The 24,055-nt window shown below is 43.9% G+C and overlaps 2 protein-coding genes across 2 annotated transcripts; both read right to left on the bottom strand.

The window, feature by feature from the left end:
- Positions 1 to 5,492: 5,492 nt before the first annotated feature.
- Positions 5,493 to 5,966, bottom strand: LOC136496256 (uncharacterized). Its single transcript, XM_066491922.1, has one exon. It carries the CDS (start codon positions 5,964 to 5,966, stop codon positions 5,493 to 5,495), a length of 474 nt encoding a protein of 157 aa, XP_066348019.1.
- Positions 5,967 to 19,827: 13,861 nt separating this feature from the next.
- LOC136497013 (F-box protein SKP2A-like) lies at positions 19,828 to 23,419 on the bottom strand. Its single transcript, XM_066492797.1, has 5 exons — positions 23,328 to 23,419; positions 21,941 to 22,259; positions 20,731 to 21,079; positions 20,515 to 20,656; positions 19,828 to 20,414 (listed from the first exon to the last, which is right to left on the bottom strand). The coding sequence occupies exons 2-5, from the start codon at positions 22,198 to 22,200 to the stop codon at positions 20,017 to 20,019; spliced, it is 1,149 nt and encodes a 382-aa protein (XP_066348894.1). The 5' UTR covers positions 22,201 to 22,259; positions 23,328 to 23,419; the 3' UTR covers positions 19,828 to 20,016.
- Positions 23,420 to 24,055: the final 636 nt, after the last annotated feature.

The raw sequence follows: 24,055 nt of genomic DNA on the forward strand, positions 1-24,055 counted from the left end.
ATTTCAGAATTTTTGACAGCCCAAATTTCGAGATATCAGATAAAGAACACAGGCTGCTCCAGAAATCAGCACAGCAGAGATAAGATAAAGCGAAACATCTGTATTAAGATTTCATTCTAAACTTAAGGTTCCAATCTAAGGAAGTTGTGGACATGCCCACAAACTTCCAGCAATCAAACAAATATCAAATCAACCAAGTTCACAAATTAAACATCTAATCATCCAAGTTCACAAGACCAAACAAGACTAAATATGAAACACGAACTAACGACGTGGTAATCTAGATCAAGGCACCTAACACCTATGGAGTGGTGTCAATCATAGTGAAGGACCGACGCTTCTTCTTGTAGATGGATGGCTGCCCAAGTTGAGCTCGAAGTTCATCCACTTGCTTTTGGAGACGTCTCTCAGCCCTCTGAGATGCACGCAGTTCTCCTTTGACTTCCTCATCCACCCCCTGCATAGCGTGGACATGCTACACCGTTGCTTCCAGAGTTGGGTCACTCTCTAGTGGAGCCAAGACCTGCCAAACACCCTCATGATCATTGCGAGGAAGGAACCTGAAGTGATCCTCCCTCATGGCCTCAAAGCGACGACCATGGTAGTGGATGTAGACGTCCTGTGCTGCATCCTCCATGCCATCCAAGGCATGGGCCCTCCTGGTAGGGGCACGGTGGATAGTCTCCACCTCATGTCCATTCTTGATGTCGTTCCAAGCGGTGACCACCAGCTCTACCTTCTAGAAGGTGGCCTCCAATGGATGCTGGTACTCTGCACAGTGGTAGCTGATGGAGGCGTGCAGGTCGGAGTAGTAGTCGTCCAGCACGTGAGTGAGGAGGGTGTGGTAGTAGGCCATCTCTGGGCTAGCTTGAAGTAGTACTTGCACTTCCAACCTATCTCCTCATCCACCACGGGGACAGCTGGGGATGGTGCAGGTGTAGGGGAAGTAGCCGTCGACTCCTCAGGTGAAGCTACGATAGGATAGATCGGTGCGACAGCTGGAGTAGGAGCAGGTGCAGGCGTCGGGGTAGCCATCTCCTCATCGTCGGAGATGATCACAATCTCCTTCTCCGCCTGTGGAGCACGTGGGGTGAACAGGGCACGATAGCCAGCAATGCTAAGGCGAGCAGTCTTCGGATTATGAGACATCTATAGATTTAAAGTGAGATAGAATTAGAATCAACAATTTTATATAATAGATTAAGGTATGAAAAGCATAAATGTTTTAATAAAATAACAAGAATAAGACAGTAAGCAAGAAACTAGAGGAGCAAAGATGCTAAAACGACCGTTTTCTAACTAGGCTTGCGTCCTACAGTCAATACGGCTCTGATACCAATTTATCACACCCAATTTTAATGATAAAATTGAATGCACAGAACTCGTGTGTGCCCAAGGATCAATCACACATACAAGCCGACAAATTACATAAAGTATCACCACGGTGTCTCTTACATCAAATTCATAATATAACATAGTCTTACATCACACAGCGGAATATAAAAAGATAACTCTCTCATGGGGCTTCATCACAGGGAAGGTCAACTGGTTGACCACAAGCCTAAAAATCCTTAGGGAATTCTTCATACCCGTTGTCATCTGTTACCCATCCGAGATTTTTATCTAAATAAAGAAAATAAACAAGCGTAAGTACATCCCGTACTTAATAAGTTAACATGGGGTTATGAAGCTCAAAAGGTTGGCACTGGTTTACTGCAGTTAGCATTTTTAGTACGATAAGCTTTTATTATCAGATATTATCAAATTATGCTTAGGCTTCCATTTAATCCCATAAGAACATATATTAGGGTCAAGTGTATCATATATCATCATAGAACAACTTAAATGATCATCAACAAGTAACTAGTTATTCTATGAGTTTTCCGGGCCTCTCGTGACCGTGAGCACGGCTGTTATAACAGTTTGTTACCCTCTGCAGAGGTGGTGCACATTCACCATGAGTCGTGATTCCCATATGCCCGGGTTAATTACTCCCATGTCACTGCCAAGGTGAGCGGGCAGGGTACACTATGAAGCTATTTCATAGGTTTCTCTAATAAGTTAGGGCCGCTAGGTTTCCTTGGCAGGTAGATGTAGGAACCCCCCTTTCCTATGGCACATATCCATCGTGACTATACACATAGGAACAGAGGCAGCCCTATACCCAACGTGGCAAGCCCCATTTGCGCCAAAAAGGTAACCTCTAACTAGCTAGAAAAGATTCTATTACTGAGCTAAAGTCAGAGCCATATGACTCTCCCGGTTGCACTGTCAGTCCTAGCTTTTGCCGACAGACAAGTCCTTATGGAGGGCCAGGAGCAACATGATCAATAGTCATTTGCACCTTCGCCCTATGGAACAATTGTTATAAATCATGTTATACTTTTAGTTCCATAGAATCATTCATCATCATATAGATCGTGTTCAGTTAGAGCACTAGCAGTCTATCCATATGCAATTACCCCATAGGAGTCAAGGGAACAAGTCATCAACTGTCTAGAATGTCCTTAGGGTTATCAAAATTAGACACATGCACATGAGTAATTGATTAAAGTGAAATAGGACATCAAGGTAGGCCTATGCTATATGTAACAGAACCGACCAATTATACGAAATTAAGTAAGAAAATCATCTGCCAGAGCAGACGATTTAGCAAACTTAAGCCCGTATAACCCGGTAGTCCGTGAAATCACGAAGGATTTCAAACCAACTTACATACCAGCCAAGATCATAATAAGTTTAGCGGTCACCATCACATATTACATAAAAGTCTGCATCTTAGATACATCAGAGTTTAAGCATAGTTATTACAAAATGAGTTCAAATAGAAGTAGCGGAAGCCATTTGTTCAAAACCACACGCACTCACACGGATTTCAAATACAGTGCCAGCTAATGATCATCTCCAACAAAAGCATCAGACGAGACATAAGGAATGACCATGCCCATGGTCCTAAGCATCACCCATCATAGGATAAAGGTAGTTGATACAGTAGCCGTAATACATCTGCCCATCTGCAACAAGTGGGAATAAAACCCTGAGTACGAGAAGGTACTCAGCTAGACTTACCCGACATAACCAAAAATAAATGACACCAAGGATTATGAAGGCTTTATAGTAGGGTAGCTGACTCATTTGCAAAAAGAAGCATTTTTAGCATTTCAAGAACCTTTCCAAAAGCATTATTGTTAAGTTAATTATTATTAACCTGTCGACTAGATTTGCACCTATACTAGAGCAAACATGTGATTAAGCCAATAATGATAACCAATGATCATTAACAACTTCCATATTATCATATTCATTATAACTGTCCAAGTGTTCCATTAACATTACTACGATGAAGTAACTCAAGTCAAGTGCTCACTATCCAAGAGCAATGGCGATTCGAATCGATTCCTAACCAGCTGGTGATTTATTCCTTACATAAACCTCACTCACCTGCTAAAGTGAGATATTGATCACCGAGTCAACTATCCAGAAATCTCGAGTTTGCCAGGAACCACATGTACCCGGGGGACGACCGACTGCACTTTGGTCTTATCATCTCGCCCCCGTGTCCTACCACACCTGCTCCGGCACATTGCGCTGCGGGCAATCTACTCGGCCCGAATAATCTCCCAGCTTCGTGGTCGAAAGGTACTTTATCCGGCCAGCTAAATGTAAGGCATGCGTTCAACATGACTCGAGGCCCAACAACGGTCGGTCCTTAATCGATACAGATGGAAAGCACTACAGTCCAAAACTCTGTAAGTCTCTGTCCGGTCTCAACTTCATTTAACACTTAGTTATACCATGACTACATAGTTATCCAAGCAGATCCAGGTAACCACCTATAGCTCGTAGGTGACAGGAAATCACCCGACTTCTACCGGTCTAAGCCAGCTAAGCATTGACTCGACTGCGGATACCAGGGTAACAAGGATATAGTATAACAAAGGTAGACAAGGTATAATGCAGCAACGGTTACAAACAACTCCTGAACGTAATGCATCAATTAAAGTAAAGCATTGAATTAATAATTGCAAACCGGGGAGAAAATGCTCCGGGGCTTGCCTCTCTCGAAGGAGCTCGGGCGGTGATCAGGGCACTCCGGAAGTTCCTCAACGTCCTCCTTATCGGCTTCGGGCACTTCCTGCGGCTGCACCTCGAGCTGCTCCTCGGGCTCCTCGGGTATGACGACTGGGTTCTCTGTTTACGATCCTGTATGATGCAATGTGCGTAAGTGCTTATGCCATCGGTGCATCAGATGAGATGAATACAATGGATATGCTTGAATGCAAGGTAGTCAACATCATCCAAGAACATATACTACAAGCACATGTCATCTACTGCATTCTCTTCTACTACTAATATGCTAAGTCAACACATCTTATTAAATGCTTCAAAGATACACCAAAGCTTCACTAATTTCTTAATCACACATAAAGCAACACTTGATTAAACCCTAATTAATAATAGGTTTGAATAGTAACATCTATTTTTATTGCTTAGAAAAATCTTAGAAAATTACCATAGCATAGTACTACCCTAAGTAGTCTACCATCAGATTTTCATGGTATTTGAATGAGTGGATTAGCCTACACAAAAATAACAAGCTATGGCATGATTATGAACATAAAAATACTTTGTACTGTGAAAAGTGTCAAACAGCAGAGGAAATATTTTTCATATGTTCTACATAGCAAATAATCACTGTACAAAAATTATCACATGCATGTTTTATACAAATTTTGCTCTCTAGCAAAAATAACAAAAATCAGCCATTAAAGGCACTTGAACTACACCTCATAATTTTTCTACAGTACATGCATGACACATATTTTTCCTAGGAAGTACATTACATAAGAAGATTAACAAACTTAGAATCCTATTTTTCTGAAGCCTATAGGTTTTTCTACACATTTTTCAAGTTATTAGCAATATCAAGGATTAAATAAAGCTCTACAGAAAATTATCTTAAAATGACATGCAATAATTTTCTCATGTAGATCTGGTGACAAGAAACCTAGCAAAATTTATTTCAACAGATTTGGAGCAAATTTGAGTATACAAACATTTTCCAAATCATTTCTCTTTCCAAATAATAAAAGAAAACTGAAAACGAAACCTTCCTATTACTACTGGGCCGGCCCGTGGAAACCAACTGGCCCACGGCCACACTTGGCCTGCTCAGACCGAGCGAAAGGGAAGGGCGGTGGCCTAGCTCGGGGCTTCGGCCCGAGCCAGCCTGGCCTAGCTCGGCCGGGCAAAGAAGCCATGCCACGCCGGCGTCGAGACGCCACGGCGGCGCGGGCTCTGCCAGCGGGCCGGCGGCCGTTGCCGGCCGGGTTAGGGCAAACGGGCGGGCGTGCGGGGTTCGCAAGGAGATGACGAACCCGAGCAGGCAACTAGGAAGGGTGGAGGAGGGAAGGAGGACGCGTTCCACGGCGGCCGAGCACGGCGGCGCCATGATTGACGGCGGCGAAGCACGAAGAATGCTCTACCTTGGCTCAAAAGGCGTCACAGCCACAAGCACCAGGTGCCGGAGAATGAGGCGGAGCTAGGTGCGCTGGATTGCTAGCCATGGTGGAGCGCTGGCGGCGAATTTGACCGGCGGGGGCTACGGTGGCGCTCGGTGGCGAGAGAGCAGAGCTCGTGCGGGCGAGCAGAGAGGCAGCACGGGAGAGTGACGAGTGGAGCGCCGCGGGCTCAGCAGATGAAGGCGGGCGCGTGGAAGCAGAGGCAGGCTGTGGTTGCCGCGCGGCGGGCGTCGCCGGCGCATGGTCGCCACATGGCGAGAGTGCTCTGGCGCGGTCGAGACGCGACGCGCGGGAACGGGCGCGGCGCAGCGCGGAGGCAGGCCGTGCGCGCGAGCTGGGCTGGGCCGAGGCGAGCGCACGGCGGGACAGCGTGGCGCGGCGCGTGGGCCGGCTTCGGCTGGCGGGCCAAAAAGGAGGCGACGGCCCGTGAAAGAAGAAAAGCATTTTTTCAATTTTTGATTTTCAAGGAAATTTCAAATAGCAGTTTTCAAATACCCTTTCGAGCAAGAAAATGACTTCTTTTGAAAATGGCCCAAAAATAAAAGTTGCTTAGAATTTAATCCTCTACAACTTTGCTTTTATGACCAAAGTCCAATTCTAGCTAGGTTTTGAATTATAAAATTAAAGTCAATTTTAACTCAAAACCCTAATTTTGGAGAATTATTTTTAAAGCAAAATTTGGCAATAATTTGAATACAAACTTTGCTCCAAAAATTGTGCTAAATAATTCTAGATGATTTACAATGATAGCCAAACATGTTTTTTCCTAACCTAGCAAGCATAATTAGGGCAAAAATAACTCTAAACAAGTGTATGCAACATTCATGTTTTACGAGCATGTTTCGTATGTTTCGAAGCAGGGTTTCAGTTATTATTTACATGATTAGGTATGTATGATTAGGATGCTTGATGATGCATGATATGCATGATTTGTAGTGCCTAAATGCTGGCATAACACCGGGGTGTTACACTATACTTGCCTTGGTTCACAAACTCTTGCAGGTCCTGCTGGTCGTCGAAGAATTCTTGGTCTCCAACGTTCTCCTTATCGTCTGAACGCGACCAACACAGCAACATACAACATTTCAAAAGCATTCATGCAAAGCAAACATTCCTATAATTAGAACAGTACACCAACAGTATAGAAAACAAGATAAAATATTTGTGAAAATAATATACATCTCGCTACGATCACGTCAACGCGAAGTTCACAAAAACGGAGCTAAAATGCGGAAGTTATGATTTAAACGGGATTTCCTTTAGTAATATATTTAATTAAATCTAACCATGAAATTTAAAAGTTCCAAACTTGACTAATAGTAGTTCTAACATGTAGATTATGAAATTACGAAGCTAACGCGATTTGAACGGATCAATTCGGAGCTAAAACGACGATTTTATAAACAAAACAGTTCAAATGGCATTTCTGTAAATACTGAAAACATATTTTAGACTAAAGCAGTGAACTTTACGCTTTCAAAACGAGAATGCGTACTCGGGGAAATACGCTTTGGACTGCGGGTTAGGACTTAGAAAAGCTCAGGGTCTCTTTAGCAAATTTACCCGCGAAGGGGTATTGGCCACTCAGAGCCGTTGATCAAGAAACGGACGGCTTGGATTAGATCTGGAAGAGAGAGAGAAGGAAGTGGTGGCCGGAACAGTGGCTCCGGCGGCGAGGCACCATGGCCGACGGCAAGAACCTCGCCGGCGCACGAGAAACAAGGCCATAGAGGCCTCGGTTTGCGCAACCGAGGACACCGGGAGAGCGAAGGGGTGAAGGGGACCTCGGACAGGCCAATACGGCGGCCAGAGGACGTAGCCAAGGCGGCGGTCGCCATGGCCGACGGTGTGGAGCACACGGGCGCACACGGCCAGGGCTCCAGAAGCCATGAAAATCGAAAATAACGGCACAGGGAGGTAGAGGGAAGCAAGGGGGTTCTCACCATGGGGGGAAAATGAGGCGAAGGCGGCTCGGGGGTGGCTGTCCGCGCGGAGGGGCGGACGGCGAGGTTCTGCAGAGCAACGGCGACGGCGTGAGAGCAGTAGAGGGCGAGAAACGATGAGATAAAAGCCTTGGGAGGTTCCTTACGACTCGGCGGAGCTCGGCGAAGACCAAACGACGACGGCGAGACGGCGAAACGGAATCACCGCGGCGGAGCTCGAGCTCAGCGTATCCGGCGAGCACGGCGGCGGTTTCTGTGGCTCGAGTGGGGCAGGAACAGACACAAGGAGAGGAAAGGGAGCGGCGGCAGGGTCTCGACTTCCTTTTAAAGAGGCCGGGGAGCGGGGCGACACGCCCACGACGCCAGAAGCGGGGCGGCGGTTGCGCAGCGGCGGTTCCGCCTCGACCGCGCGTGACTCGGAAGGTGGGGGGAAGAGCTGACAGGTGGGCCCGGCTAGGCAGGGGCTGAGGCGCGGGGAAGGGGCGCGGCAGCGGCTGAGCCGACACGCTTGCTGGGCCACGCGAGGTTGGCTGGCGCGGTGACCAAGGGAGAAGGCCGGGCTGGGCTGGCGCGGAGGAGAAAATGGCCAATCGGGCCGAAAGTGAGGAAGGGAGTGAGAAAAGAAAGAAATTCCTTTTCTTTTTCCAAACTCATTTTCAAGTTGAATTTGAATTCAATTCAAATTGTAGTCAAAGCTAATCATTCTAAAAACAAATGTGCAGCAGCATGAATGCATCGACATGTTTCTATCCTCATGTATACTTTTAATTTCATAAAAAATATTATTTCCTAAATTTGAAATGCACATATAATTACATAAATAAATCAAATTTAACTATTTTGAAAGAATGCAAATTTTTGGGTGAGCCTCCCTGAAAAAAAATCCCTAGAATATATGCGTGTCGCGGCCACCACTAGTGCTATATATCTCCCTTGCAAGATCCGTCACGCCCGGAATGTCGTTTTGCATGGCGTCTTTTTGACTAATTTTCCCCACTCGTGTTTAGCATGCACGGCCCGTGCCGTGCGTGATGCTGCTAGTCAAATGCGTGCGTATGCATGTAGCATGCGGCAGCACCAATCGTTTCAGCCCTAGCTAGCAAATTATTTGTAGAGAGCTTCCAATCCCATACTTCCTCGGTTCTCTTTTCAGTGTCGCTATAATATTTAGGCTGGCCAAACTTTCTTATTGACTAAATTTATAATAAATATGGATAATATTTGTATATCCAAATAAAAATAGATTTAACGATCTATTTAATGATACTAATTATGTACTATAAATATTAATATATTTTTTAGAGTAAAATGCACCGAGGTCCATTAATTTTTGAGAGGCTGTCATATAGATCCATCAACTCTTAAATTGTATTTTTGGTCCTTAAACTTTTTAAGTGACCCACTGCAAGTCCATACCCCTTCGTTTATGCAGAAAGCTCCCTCCATTTCTTTTTCTTTCACATGCTTACCCCTCATGCCTTCTCAGCACACAGGGCTGGCTAGAGAGCGCACTGAGCTTGCATGGCGGCATGCAGTTCGAGCAAGCGGGACAGGAATATGTGTGCCTCCGATCCTCTCCCGCCTCCCTCCCTCTCGCACGCACACGACGTCGTACGTGGCAGCTAGCATCACGACCGCTGCAGCATAGCACAGACGACGATCGACGACATATGGCGGCGACAACCTTCTTCGCTCGTGGCGGCGGCGCAGCATCGACGGCGCGGCGGCGCTGGTAGTGGCGGGCGCCGTCGTGCTGGCGGTGTCGTCATCGTCCGGCAAGGACCGCGCCATGTGCGCGGACCGACTGATGGGCCTGACGACTTGCCTGACGTTCGTGCAGGACAAGGCGACGGCGCGCGCGCGCGCGCCCACGCCCCACTAGCTGCCGCGCGGGCTCAAGCAGGTGGTGGCTCATGCCCAGCACCGGCCCGTAGGCACCGTACACACACTACGTACCTCGCGGTGCACGGCAAAAGCTAGCTAGCTAGGGGCTAGGGCCATGCGCGCTGACTAATAGGCAAGGTCGTCCGGCCGGCCGGCCGTGTGCACAGTAATTCGTTGCTCTCGGTGGACACAACCTTTTTAAGTTACAACAGCCCATGTACGTGCTATAGTATCAGTACCGCTGAACAGCAGTACTGACGGTCGGTTTGGCGACTTAGCCCTCCACAGCGTAGGGCTTGAGTGATGCTTATTTTGGAGAGAGAGAAACTGGGATCCGCTCCTCCTATTGCAGCAATCGATTTCAACTTGTAGTGTGGTGCCAGAAAAACAAAGAGCGGAGCAAGAACTTGCGTCGCTCCCAGCTGATGCCCAGTGAATAGAAAATGATTTCATTTCGTACTTTTGTGCTCACGCAGCGCCCAGCCGAGTACCAGTTACATGGCTAATGGCTTCTGAGTAATATTTTTTTATCTATCATGCGGGTCCCACCATCGGTGATGCTAGCTGCTGTCTACATTGTAACACTCGAGGAGCGTTCCTGGTTAGGGACCGATGGTGGGACCTGCATGATAGATTAAAAAATATTACTCAGATGCCATTAGCCATGCAACTGGTACTTGGCTGGGCGCCGTGTGAGCACAAAAGTACGAAATGAAATCGTTTTCTATTCACTGGGCATCAGCTGGGACCTGGGAGGACGCAAGTTCTTGCTACGCTCTTTGTTTTTCTGGCACCACTACAAGTTGGAATCGATTGCTGCAATGGGAGGAGCGGATCCCAGTTTCTCTCTCTCCAAAATAAGCATCACTCAAGCCCTAGGCTGTGGAGGGCTACATGCGTATCAGCGATCCGAACTGGAGTAGAGAGAGAACAGTGCGTGGCAGTGTCAATAAACTTCTGAAAAAACAACTCACCAGCGTCGCATGGCCCATCTGCCGGTACGCGCACATGGCACGGTCCTTGGCGAAGTCCGCACGGGCCACGCCGATCGACGACGGCACCGCCAACACGACGGGCCGCCACCACCAGCGCGCCACCGCTGCGCGCGAAGAAGGCTGTTGCTGCCATGTCGTCGATCATCATCTGTACTACCCTGCGGCGATCATGCTGCTAGCTGTCGCGTACGACGTCGTGTGCGCGCGAGAGGGAGGCAAGCATGTCCTTGTCCCGCTTGCTCGATCACACTCCATGCTCCCATGCAAGCTTAGTGCGCTCTCCCGCCAGCCTTGTGTGCTCAGGAGACAAAGCTAGGAGAGGTTGGCATGTGAAAGAAAAAGAAATGGAGGGAGGTTTCTGTAAAATATAAACATAAACAAAGGGGTATGAACCTGCAGTGGATTACTTTAAAAGTTTAGGGACCGAAAAATACAGTTTGAGAGTTGATGAACCTAAATAACACACTCTTAAAATTTGATGGATCTCTGGTGCATTTTACTCTTTTTTATATATTTAGTCAAAATTAGGTACATTTACTTCTCGACGATAGATACGGAGGGAGTACATGCATGGTGCTGCATTGATGAGTACATGCATGGTACTTATGTACTCCTGTATTTGCTAGCACTACTATATGCCAGGGGATAGGAAGCTCCTGCACCTGCAAATACTCATGTATACTTTCTCCATCTAAAGAAAATACAATTCTCAATTTTCGGTGAGTCAAACAGTTTAAATTTAACTAAAGTTATACAAAAATAGTAATATTTATAATAAAAATATATTATTAAATTAACTATAAAATATATCTTTATATTAAATCTAATTAAATATATAAAATATTAATATTATTCACTATAAATTTAATCAAACTTATGCTAGTTTGATCCACACCTAGCCATAGTTTGGTAGTTGTATTCTTTTTGACCCTAGGGAGTACTAGACTGATTTGCGCGCTCAGCTGCGCACGTGTAGGGGGAGGGACGAAAAGATTGAACAGCACCAAACAGCGGTCGAAACCTGGAGGAGAAAAAAAGAAAAAGGAAAAAGAACAGCGTCCCAAGCCCGGAGGAGCAAAAAAAAAAAAAAAAAGAGAGGGAAAAACAAAAAAAGGAAAAATGAAAAGAAAAAATAAACAGTAGCAAAAGGGTTGAGGAGGCAGGGATTTCTGGGTGGTTAGGAAGTACTCCCTCCATGCTAAAAAATATTATGAATATAAATTATGAATAACTTTTAAGTCGTTGAGTTTGAAAATGTGAAAACCATATGTATAGATTTATCTTGAAAAATACTTTCACAAAAATTTACATATATCACTTTTTAATAAATATTTTTATAAAAATAAATAGTCAAAGTTACGCCTTATAGACCACATCGCTGTTCGAAACGACTTTATTTTTTTAGTACGGAGGGAGTAGTTATATATAAAGTGGGGTATGGGTTTGGCTATATATGTGATTAATGTCAGTTATGTCGCGACCGTCACACTGCGGCACTGCATTCAACGCAAAAAAAAGGCATGGTGCGACGCAGAGAATCTGCGTACGGGCCTGGCGAAATAATGCATGTGTACATCACACAGCAACAACGGCTCGTGAAGGCATTGCCTGCATTGTCGACGACAGCATGCATCTCACGCAAGAGTCAGGACGATACATCGATATTGATAACACAAGTGGCCACATCATCGTCTTTGGCTGTTCCAGCTATAGGATTCAGAAATCTTTTCCCGGCTATCTGAGCAGTGCACGCCAGGGATAGATAGATGAATGGAACGGATAACCGTTTCTCTCCTCTCCTCTCGTCACTTCACTGGAACTGAATGAAGATATAGAGCTAGCTTCAGCCCTTTTCCGGTCGTTTCCTGAAGATGGCGATGGACAAAATGAATAATCTACTATCGAGCCGGAGTGCCGGATCGCATCGACGACGGCAGCGTCGGACGGAGACGTGTCGTTTGAAGCGCATGCGTGGAGACTTCTTCTCTCTGTTTGTCGTCGTCAACGATCATATCTATCTCCGTCGTTCTTCAATTCCAGCAGCTGACAAAACTCAGTCATATATGTATATCATCTGCAATCTGCAGCTACAAGTCCTTGACAGCGAGTCCAAATTAACCAAGGCAGAAGTCAAGGCACCAGCCAGCCAGCTAACGAGGTCCACGGTCAGCTGCGTCGGAACGCCAATGCTGCAAATAGTCGCACGGAAGAATATGCATGTAGAGGCCTCCGCGGTCCCAAACCACACTATTTTTTGAGGCAGCAGCTTTGGTTAGTCTAGATCGATGATCATGGAAACAAATGACGGAGTCCAAGCCACCAATTATTAGGTACAACAGGTTAGGTTTCAAATCCGATCCGGTGCTCCAATCCCGTTCATCGCGTCGGCGACATTTAGCCCGACTTTCGAATGCAGCTACCAAATTGCACGCCGACTTGGCGTACTACTACAAAGATTTCTAAGAGGCCTTCAATTAATAGAGACTGTTTAAAAGTAGTTCAGACTCCAAAAATACACGATGCTTTTCTTTGAGTCCGTTTATGAAGACAAACAAATAAATACTATCTCTATAATTTGATTTATATACACGGTTTTTTTAGGATGGCTGACTTTATAAAAAAACCTAAGGTCCAATTAAAAACCCTAGTGCTACGCGTCTCTCTCGCTCCTCCCCACTAATCGCCACCACCCCTTTCTTCTCCTCCGAAGCCTCCACTCTCTCAGCCACCTCTCTCTCTCCCCCCCCCCCCCCCCCCCCCCGTCTCTGTCTCCGTTAGGCAAAGCACATCACTACCTCTTAGGTTCCTGTCCAATCCATGCCTCCGGAGGTTGGGATACAGTGCGCGCATAATGCATCATCTAATTGGATGACATAGGGTGGCACGGGATCTACTCGGGAGCATGAGATCAAGCAGATGGAGGTTTAGCAGCTGGAAATGTGGAACATGCACTACGAGAATCAGTGGCTTTGCGAGTGCCAGGGGCACTCGGCAAAGCCCAATTTACACTCGGCAAAGGCTTTGCCGAGTGCTGCACTCGGCAAAGAACACTCGGCAAATAACCCGTCGGCAAAGGCGTCTTTGTCGAGTGTTTTTTGTCGGGCATTCGGCAAAGCCTTTGCCGAGTGCCGACATTCGGCAAAGTTGAAACCGAAAAAAACCCGAAAAAAATGGGAATTTTTACCCAAAAAAAATGGAATTTTTTTTATCGATGGAGGCCCCCACCGGCCAGCGCCCACCCATCTCGGACATTTTTCGCGTGAATTTCATGGCTACGCGGCCGACGCGATTCGAACCCGAGACCTCCCGCTGTGCACGTACATCCTCTACCACTACACACTCTCACTTGTGTCTGGATTCCGTTTTAGTTCCTGATATATTATACTAAACCGAGTGTAAATTGCATGTTTGAGGCCTTAAACGAATTCAAATAAAAAAGTTGTAAACTACAAAGTTTCATAACTTTTTGAGATCTACGCTTTTAGTTTAGTAAGTTTTTCCATCCGAGGTCGTTTATAAAATTTGAATTTTAAAATTTTGAAATTCAAACGCAGTTTTGCATGACAAGATGTTTTCAAATCAAAAAGTTGTCAACTACAATGTTTCATAACTTTTCGAGATCTACAGAGTTTATTTTGGTTGTTTTTTCATCCGAGGTCGTTTGAAAAGTTCGAATTTTAAAATTTTGAAATTCAAATGCAGTTTTGCATGACAAGATGTTTTCAAATGAAAAAGTTGCCAACTACAATGTTTCATAACTTTTCGATATCTATAGAGTTTATTTTGGTTGTTTTTTCATCCGAGGTCGTTTGAAAAGTTCAAATTTTAAAATTTTGAAATTCAAACACAATTTTGCATGACAAGATGATTTCAAATAAAAAAGTTACCAATTACAAAGTTTCATAACTTTTTGAGATCTACAAAGTTTATTTTGGTTGTTTGGCCATCTGTTCACCTGACATGGTCGTTCTAACATTATTCACAAATCTTATATATCTCTCTTGTAGTTTCATAAACTACAAGAGAAATATGTTAGATTTGTGAACAAATTTATTTTCACTTTGTCGTATGAAGAAAATATCAAAACAAACATTGTACATCTCGATGAGTTATACAACTTTGTAGTTGAAAACTGTTTCATTTGAATTAATTTACTGTTTCAAAATGTGCTTTGAATTTTTTTTGCCGAGTGTCAAAAAAAAACACTCGGCAAAGAAGCTCTTTGTCGACTGTAAAAAAAACACTCGGCAAAGAAGCTTCTTCGCCGAGTGTAAAAAAAAACACTCGGCAAAGAAGTTTTTTTTTTGCCAAGTGTAAATTGCATATTTGAGGCCCTAAACGAATTCAAATAAAAAAGTTGTAAACTACAAAGTTTCATAACTTTTCGATATCTACACTTTTAGTTTAGGAAGTTTTCCCATCCGAGGTCGTTTACAAAATTTGAATTTTAAAATTTTGAAATTCAAACGCAGTTTTGCATGACAAGATGATTTCAAATCAAAAAGTTGTCAATTACAAAGTTTCATAACTTTTCGAGATCTACAAAGTTTATTTTGGTTGTTTGGTCATCTATTTATCCGACATGGTCGTTCTAACATTGTTCACAAATCTTATATATCTCTCTTGTAGTTTCATAAACTACAAGAGAGATATGTTAGATTTATGAACAAATTTACTTTCACTTTGTCGTATGAAGAAAAGACCAAAACAAATATTGTACATCTTGATGAGTTACACAACTTTGTAGTTGAAAACTTTTTCATTTGAATTAATTTACTGCTTCAAAATATGCTTTGAAATTTTCTTTGCCGAGTGTCAAAAAAAATAACACTCGGCAAAGAAGCTCTTTGCCGAGTGTCAAAAAAAACACTCGGCAAAGAAGCTTCTTTACCGAGTGTAAAAAAACACTCGGCAAATAAGTTTTTTTTGCCAAGTGTAAATTGCGTATTTGAGGCCCTAAACGAATTCAAATAAAAAAGTTATAAACTACAAAGTTTCATAACTTTTTTTTTGAGATCTACACTTTTAGTTTAGAAAGTTTTCCCATCCGAGGTCGTTTACAAAATTTGAATTTTAAAATTTTAAAATTCAAACGCAGTTTTACATGACAAGATGATTTCAAATCAAAAAGTTGTCAATTACAAAGTTTCATAACTTTTCGAGATCTACAAAGTTTATTTTGGTTATTTGGTCATCTGTTCATCCGACATGGTCGTTCTAACATTGTTCACAAATCTTATATATCTCTCTTGTAGTTTCATAAACTACAAGAGAGATATGTTAGATTTGTGAACAAATTTACTTTCACTTTGTCATATGAAGAAAAGATCAAAACAAACATTGTACATCTTGATGAGTTATACAACTTTGTAGTTGAAAGCTTTTTCATTTAAATTAATTTACTGCTTCAAAATATGCTTTGAAATTTTTTTTGCCGAGTATCAAAAAAAAATAACACTCAACAAAGAAGCTCTTTGCCGAGTGTCAAAAAAAAATCACTCGGCAAAAAGCCTCTTTGCCGAGTGTTAAAAAAAACATTCGGCAAAGAGCCTCTTTGCCGAGTGTCCAAAAAAAAACACTCGGCAAAGACGGCTTTACCGAGTGCCCGAAAAACAACACTCGGCAAACCACCTGGCACTCGGCAAAGAGCCGGTCTCCGGTAGTGATGGCCATGTTTCACATTTTGGGAACTTCGCCCCAAACGTGGAATGGGAACATCGTTCCAAACACAGTGGGAACACGACCTGGAGCAAAGGTACACCAAACCAGAAGTTTAGGATGCTCAGCTGCTCACAATAGCGTATATTCCTCTTTCTGATCATGCATTTTAGATCATGCCATGATTTGTTAATGTTAATGCCGTATAGACACTAGATGAAAATATAACAATCTACCGTGATGGAACAAGTTCATAATGGTTGCCGATGCATTTACCAAAATAAAATATGTTCCTCATTCTAAGAACCTCGTTCATGTTACACTAGATACGCGTTCCATCTTCCGAAGGAACAATGCAAATAAATATACCCCTCACGATTTTTAAAAGTAATAGATGTTCCATGTTTCACGTTCGTGTTCCTCAATCGGAACGTTCCGCGAACTTGGCTTTCCGGGAACCTTGATGCTAAGGGTGAAGGTCATGCAGCGCGGGATCGCGTTGAAGGTTATAGGTTTCGTTTTCGCATATTATTTCTTTCGTTTGACATATATTTGTTCCTTTATTATTATTATTTTGCTCATTTTGCAGGTAACTCGGCATGCTGGAGGACGTATGCATTGGTAGCAATTTAGAATTTTCAAAACGATCGGTTAATCTTGTCAAATAATTTTCACATAGCCGACAGGTTAAGCTCTTATCATCAAGCCCAGTAAGCTCTTATCATCACACATCACAACATCGGCCTAGTTCAAAACAGGCACGACCGGCCATACTGATAATTGGCCCATATTAACGTCTGACAAAAGGCCCAGCAAGTACATCCATCGGCCTTGTTTAGTTGTTCGAAAGTGCAACGAAGACAGCCCGTTGGGCGTTGGCTTTAGAAATGAGGAAAAGGTCCATTTTGCCTCCCAACTATCGCGAAAGTCAGATTTTTCTCCCTCAACTCTAAACCAGACATAGTTCCTCTCTCATCTCTTAAAACCGGTCACTTTACCTTCATGGATGTTTCCGTTGGTGTTTTTTCTTTTTTTTCTTTTTATGTTTATTTTGGCTGAATCTTTGAAAAATCATAGTAAATCACAAAAAAATTACAAAATGGAAAATCCAATTGCATTGGACTCCACATTAGTAGTTCTATACAGTGAACATATGATATGATATGCTTTATTATAAGTTTTTGTTTTAACTTTATATTTATTTTTTCTGTAATTAATTCATAGTTGTTATTTCTCTGATTCAATCGTGGTGAAATTTTTATGATAGCCTAATCATTACATGCTTGAGCTGTAGTAAAAATTTCATACTCATTGAATAATGCATGATTGAGTTATATTTTTATATAGGTTTATGTTTGTTAAATAGTTTTTAAATGAAATTAAATTTATAACTCAGTCATACATGATCCAATGAGCATGAAATTTTTGTTAGACTCCACATGAGTAGATCTACATAATAAACATATGATATCGTATGTTTTAGTATAAAGTTTTTGCTGTAGCTTTAGATCTATGTTTTTTTTGTAATTAATTCATAGCTCCAGTTTCTATGGTCCAATTATGGTGAAATTTTTATGGTGATCTAATCATTTAATTCTTGAGATGTAACAAAAATTTCATGCTCATTGGATCATGCATGACTGAGTTATAGTTTTATCTATATAAACCTAGATAAATTAATATATACATCTATAACTCAAGTCATATATGATCCAATGAGCATGAAATTTTTTCTATATCTCAAACATGCAATGATTAATCCATAATAAAAGTTTTACCCTAATTGGACAAGAGAAACTGCAGCTATGAATTCATTATATAAAAATATAGATATAAGGTTATAACAAAAACTTTGTACTAAAGCATATCATGTCATATGTTCACTGTGTAGAACTACTCATGTGGAGTCCAACGTAATTGGATTTTTCTATTTTATGATTTTTCTATGATTTAATATGATTTTTTAAAGATTCAGCAAAAATAAACATAAACGAAAAAAAAGAAAACCACGAACAGAAACAATCATGGAGATAAAGTGACCGGTTTGAGAGATGAGGGATGAAAAACTGACTTTCGTGATACTTGAGATAGACAAAATGGATTTTTTCCGTGTGCTGATCACTGCTGCTGAAAGACTCGTTTAAAAAAAAAGATCCGGTTGCCCGGCGTTGTATTAATAAGCAAAGGGGAAGTAGAGTTACATCCTTACAAGCGCGAGTAGCGCAATCTCAGTTATTGGAAACTTAGCTAATTACTCACGTAAGAGTTTTCGATCCTTAGATAACTAAGACTCCCACCCCTAGCCATTGCTGTGCTGTTTTTGGTTGTTTTCCTAGTGTCCAAAACACACGGATATAAAAAGTAGACAGCCCCTTTTCTGAAAGGAGAAATTCCTTTCTTTGAATTAAATTAAGAAAAAGAGTAAAGTGCACCAGTGGTCCCTAAATTTGTACCGCTGTGTCATCCCGGTCCCTAAACTCGTAAATCGACCGTTTATGTCCTCAAACTTGTTCATCTATGTCATCTCGGTCCCTAAACTTGTTCGGCTGTGTCATCTCGTTCCCTAAACTTGCAAATAACCCGTTTAGGTCCTCAAACTTATTCAGTTGTGCCATCCCGGTCCCTAAACTTAGTTTTGAGTCTCATCTGGGTTAAAACAGGATGATCTAACAACTTTATATCAAAAATTAATTCATAACTTTTTCATATGAACTTGAATGAAGACAAACTTTATATCAAAATTGTAGCCCTCGACGCGATCTACGACTTTGTAGTTGAAAAGTTTTTGAATTAAAAATATTTAGGGTCCCAAAATATTATTGTATGTTTATAGATTTTGAAATTTGAAATTTAAAATTAAATTTTGGGACACTAAATGACTTCAAACAAAAAACTTTTTAACTACAAAGTTGTAGATCGTATTGAGAACTATAACTTTCATATAGACCATATCAATATCCAAGATTGTTTGATAATTTTAAATTTTAAATTTCAAAATCTATAAACATACAATAATATTTTGTAACCCTAAACCATTTTAATTCAAATACTTTTCAACTACAAAGTCGTAGATCGCGTCGAGGGCTACAATTTTGATATAAAATTTGTCTTCATTCAAGTTCATATGAAAAAGTTATGAATTATTTTTTGATATAAAGTTGTTATATCACCCTGTTTTGATCCAGATGAGACTCAAAATCAAGTTTAGGGACCGGGATGACACAACTAAACAAGTTTGAGGACCTAAACAGATAATTTGCAAGTTTAGGTACCGAAATGACACAACCGAACAAGTTTAGGGACCGAGATGACACATGTGAACAAGTTTAGGGACCTAAACGGTCGATTTGCGAGTTTAGAGACCGGTATGACACAGTTTTACAAGTTTAGGACCGCTGGTGCACTTTACTGTAAGAAAAAAGCTACCACAAGCGCAAATCCTCGTTTGACAGGGCAGCTGGTTTTGGCAAAAACGAGGGCAGCTAGTTTTGGCAAAAACGAAAAGAAGGCTCCCATGGCAGCGTCGGGGCTGTTTGGTTCCTAATTTGCCACGAGAAACCTTAGGCAAACGTAGCTAAACCACAAAAATAGCTAGAAAATTTAGTTCACTTTGCAGTGCCTAGGTCATTTTGCCATGCCTAGAAAATCTTGCCACAGGCACGGGCGCACGGCTGCCAGCAACACAGCACCAATCTTGCCACAGGCACACGCGCACGGCTGCGAGCCAGCAGCACAGCACCGACGCTGGAGCCGGTGAGAGCCCTACCAAAGGAGTGGCTTCGCGGCCATCGCGCTGCTGCTTCTGGTGCACCAAGAGACCAGGCCAAGGCCACAAATACAGTCCATTTTTTACAGACAATAAGCTTAACTCAGTTGCTTCTACACGGTTCAATACAGCTCCCTTGAGAGTAGATACCCTAGTACACGCCCATACAACACAACAACACAAAAGCACCTCACACAACAGCCCCGTCGCGCACGCACACATCCCAGCACCACAGCTCCACAATGCGATCAGTAGGCGTGGTTGGAGAGGATGACGCGCCCGGCTCGGTGAGGGTGCAGCGCGCAGGCGCAGTGCACGGAAGTGAGACTGAGGCACCCGCTGATGATGAGCGAGTGCCTCTCCGGGCACGTGTGCAGCGCCGGGAACGAGTCGCACACTGCCTGCACTGCGGGCGGGGTCAGCGCCGTGCACTGGCTGATGTTCAGGCTCGCCAGCCCGTCCCGCTCCCGGTCATTGCCGCCGCCGCCGCCGCTTTTCGCTGTCGCGTCCCAGCCCCCGCCCTGGCTCCGCATGCGGCTGTTGGCGGCCAGGGAGTACATGGCGCGGTCAGTGATGTTCTGGCAGTAGTACAGGCCCAGGGAACGCAGGTGAGGGCAGCCGTTCGCCAGCGCAACCACGCTCTCATCTGTAGTAAGAGATCAAACAAGCGTCAGGCCAAAGAGTAGTCAGCTAAGTTTTGGGATAGTTTTGCAGGATTCGACACCAAATACGTAAACGCAAGTTACCTGTTATAAGAACACAACCGCACAAGTCCACAGCCCTGAGCTCAGGGCATCCTGAAGCCAAGCTGGTCACTCCCTTGTCAGTGATGCTATCACACCAGCCCAAGTTCAACGATTGCAGCTGGCCACAGTTACAAGCAATGGCCTACACCACCAAAATAGCAGGAATTAAGGAATCAATGCAAGCTCAAGAAAACAATGCTACAGAAAACGAAGTACCTGTAGTGCTCTGTCAGAAGCTGCCCTCACACACCCGCACAGGTTCAAGCATTTCAGGTTCTTGCACTGGCTAGAGAGGAACACGAGAGCCGCATCACTGAAATTGGAGCACCCACTGATGTTGAGCCTTGTAAGGTGAGGGCACCCATGCGCCAGAGCGTACAAGGACCGGTCGCTGAGCCTAAAGCTTCTGCTAAGATCCAGCTCGCGTAAATCATGGCAGTTGTTTGCCACGGCCTCCACGCCACTGTCTTCTAGCTGAGCTCTGATTTGGCGTAGAGATAGAACTTGCAGCTTCGTGAATTTGTGAGCCAGTGATATCACCAAGTCATTCATGTGGCCCTGGCACCTGAATTTGACATTTTCTTTGGTCAATAAACACTTTCCTCTCCAAAAGTCATTCAAAAAGACCAGGTGGTCATCTAGGAACTGAAGTAAACAAAGTTTACTACGTACTTTATTTGCATAGCACAAGGAACTTTAGCATAAACATGAAGGAAGCCAAGCACAATATATCTCATCCAAAAATTACATAAGCCAGGAATGTTATAGGAAGACATGTCACTGTAGGATGACTTTGCTATATCAGAAAGAAAAAAAAAATCACACCATTTCTATTCGAAGGCTTATGTGGATACACAACAGAAGGTATGAAATAATGAACTAAAACTACTGCTTGAAGTTTGCTATGTAAGTATGTATGATCCACAGGGATTCTTGTACAGCACTTCGGTTGCCATACAGCCCATGTATAATCATTTATGGGCTTATGGCTACCTTTTTAGGTTTCTCTCTATAATCTAGTCAACTGTAGGGCCGAGAAATCAGCACATGGAATTCTCATGTTTGCAATGACCTTTATAGCAAGAACATCATATGGTTGACTGTCTACATCATGTGGTTGAACAACAGCAGCAACAACAGTATTTTGCCAAACAACAACAGCAAAGAAAATGATCTACTGAAAAGAAATTCAACCAAACAGGTTATCGTGATGGATTTAGATTACGGAATTAGTGACTGAATGCACTGCAATCAAACATTATGACGATATTGGGTTAAATATCTAAGAAACCGAAGACAGCTGAATACTAATCCACTATTGTATCCAAATCTACAGTATGGAAGCTTCTAGATTCTAAAATGAACTCATCTTCTGAAGATAATGTATGTCAAACTGAAACAGACATGCTTGAAAGACAATTCTTACCATGATAGTGAAAGATTTGCAACTCCCCACCCTAATGTGTCACGCCATCCTGTGCATACACCGGAGGCCACAATGACTATCCTGTCATCTCCAACTAGTGAAATGATACGCAGGAGTAGCTCCATGGGAAGGTCTTTCCAGTTCGTGAAGCTGGTTTCATTGCCAGCATCCTGAGGCTGTTGACTCTGGTCACCTCCAGCAACCATTAGAGTATTGAACGAAGTGTTCAATTCCCCACTCGGTGGCTGTGCACTATCCATTTTAATATTATCTAAGTGCAGAGCCAGTCCTTTTCTGAGAACCGAAAATGCAACTTAACCTGCAATCATTAGAATACTAATGAATAAACCTACACTGAACTTGTCACAGAAACATTTTACGAACTAAAAAGTCTGTGCACAGGTGTAATTAGCGCTGAGTAGTTGCTGACTAGTCTGTACGCTTGCATAATATTTGTAACGAGACGCCCTATGCACAGGAGATCATAGTAAAATTCCCAACTCTGAAATCCAGACCATGGAACATGAACGCCACTTCATTGATAAGGTGGCAATTATCGCCTATCTACTACAACACAAACCAAAAAGGCACATCGCAAGCACACAGATGCAGGTTTGCAGCACTACAGGTTAAGGACACGATAAATAAAGAATCTAAACATCTATTTCTTCTTTAGATCTTCCGGACAGAAATACCAAAAATGCACACACGAAACGCACAAAGAGTATGTGTTCGTCGCAATCAGCAATCTTTTACCTCTTTAGATGGATTTGTACTCTAATAGCCAAACTACTTAGTTGGGAAAAGTATGAAACGCATCGAGTAAAATGCGGAAGCGGCAAGTATAAAGGCAGCACGACCTATGCTAGGTACCGAACGTTTTTTTTTGGGTAAAGCATCGAAATTTCCGGCAAAAACATCGGAGGCGTGCTTTACAACGCAAAGCTCAACAAACCAAACCAGTACAGCAAACCAACGTTCGGATGAATCGAGAGGAATGGGGAAGTAAATCCTCCATAGCTATCGATAAATCCCAAATCTTTGGGGTGACAAATCCAGCGCAGGCAGCATGCATCTACTCATTAAAGGGACCCACAGCCACTGCAAGTATCGAGATGAAAGGAATATCCGAGAAAACAACTCCAGATCACCCGCGCGTTGCAGTAGCTCTCGCGCAGAGACAACCATAGAAAAGACGACGATACTACCGGTGAAAAGGCCCGAAGATTCAGCGGGGAAACCCTAGCAACCACGAAAAATCTAGCCTCAGAAGGCGATCTCGGTATCAGGAGCAGGCCAGCGTGCGCAGGAATCCCGAATCAAAACCAAGCGATCTGAACTCCCATCCTATCCAGGAGAGAAAAAAAGACGCGAGCTTTCTGCTCACCTAGTAGTCCGAGAAGCAAAGCAACGCCTGTGCCCAACTCTACCCAAATCGCGGCGGAGAAGATACTGTAGTTTTTAGTCGCAGTTGTGAACTGCGACTGCCTTGGGACGGAGGAGGACGGGGGTGCTAAATAGCAAGCGCAGCGCACGACCCGCGACGGGGAGGCTCGAGGAGGCGGGACGGGGGTTACGTGGCGGGCGGGTGGCGGGGCCGGGCACGTGTGCGGTGGCGTCGGCTACTCGGCTGGGGACCGGGACCGTTTTTTTTTTTTCCCCCGGAAACGATACCGTGCGGGCGTCCCGGACGGACCCCGCACTGCTAGACTGACTACGCGCTCGCCTGGCCTGTGACCCGCGCGCACGAGTCTCTCGGTCTCCTCGTCCGCTCCTCCACTCTTCCGCTGTTGCGTCGTGCGCTGTTGCGTCGCGTCTCTCTCTCCGTGACTCCCATGCCACCGAAGAGGAGGACGACGGCGACAGCTTTCGACGAGCTGCCCCTGTCTCCCTCCCCCTCCCTCCTTCCCTCCTCGGCCTCCATGTCCCAGGAGAGGAGGGCGATGGCGGTGGCTTCCGGCGAGCCGCCCCTCCATCACTCCCTCCGTGACCTCCATGCCACCGGAAAAGAGGGCGACGGCGGCGGCTTCCGGCGAGGTAGGTGGGTCATTCTCTGAATCTGAGCCCTCCTCCTCCTCCACCACCACCACCTCCTCCTCCTCCTCCTCCTCCTCC

The sequence above is a fragment of the Miscanthus floridulus genome, chromosome 12 (assembly GCF_019320115.1).
Source record: "Miscanthus floridulus cultivar M001 chromosome 12, ASM1932011v1, whole genome shotgun sequence".
Classification (NCBI taxonomy): Eukaryota; Viridiplantae; Streptophyta; class Magnoliopsida; order Poales; family Poaceae; genus Miscanthus; species Miscanthus floridulus.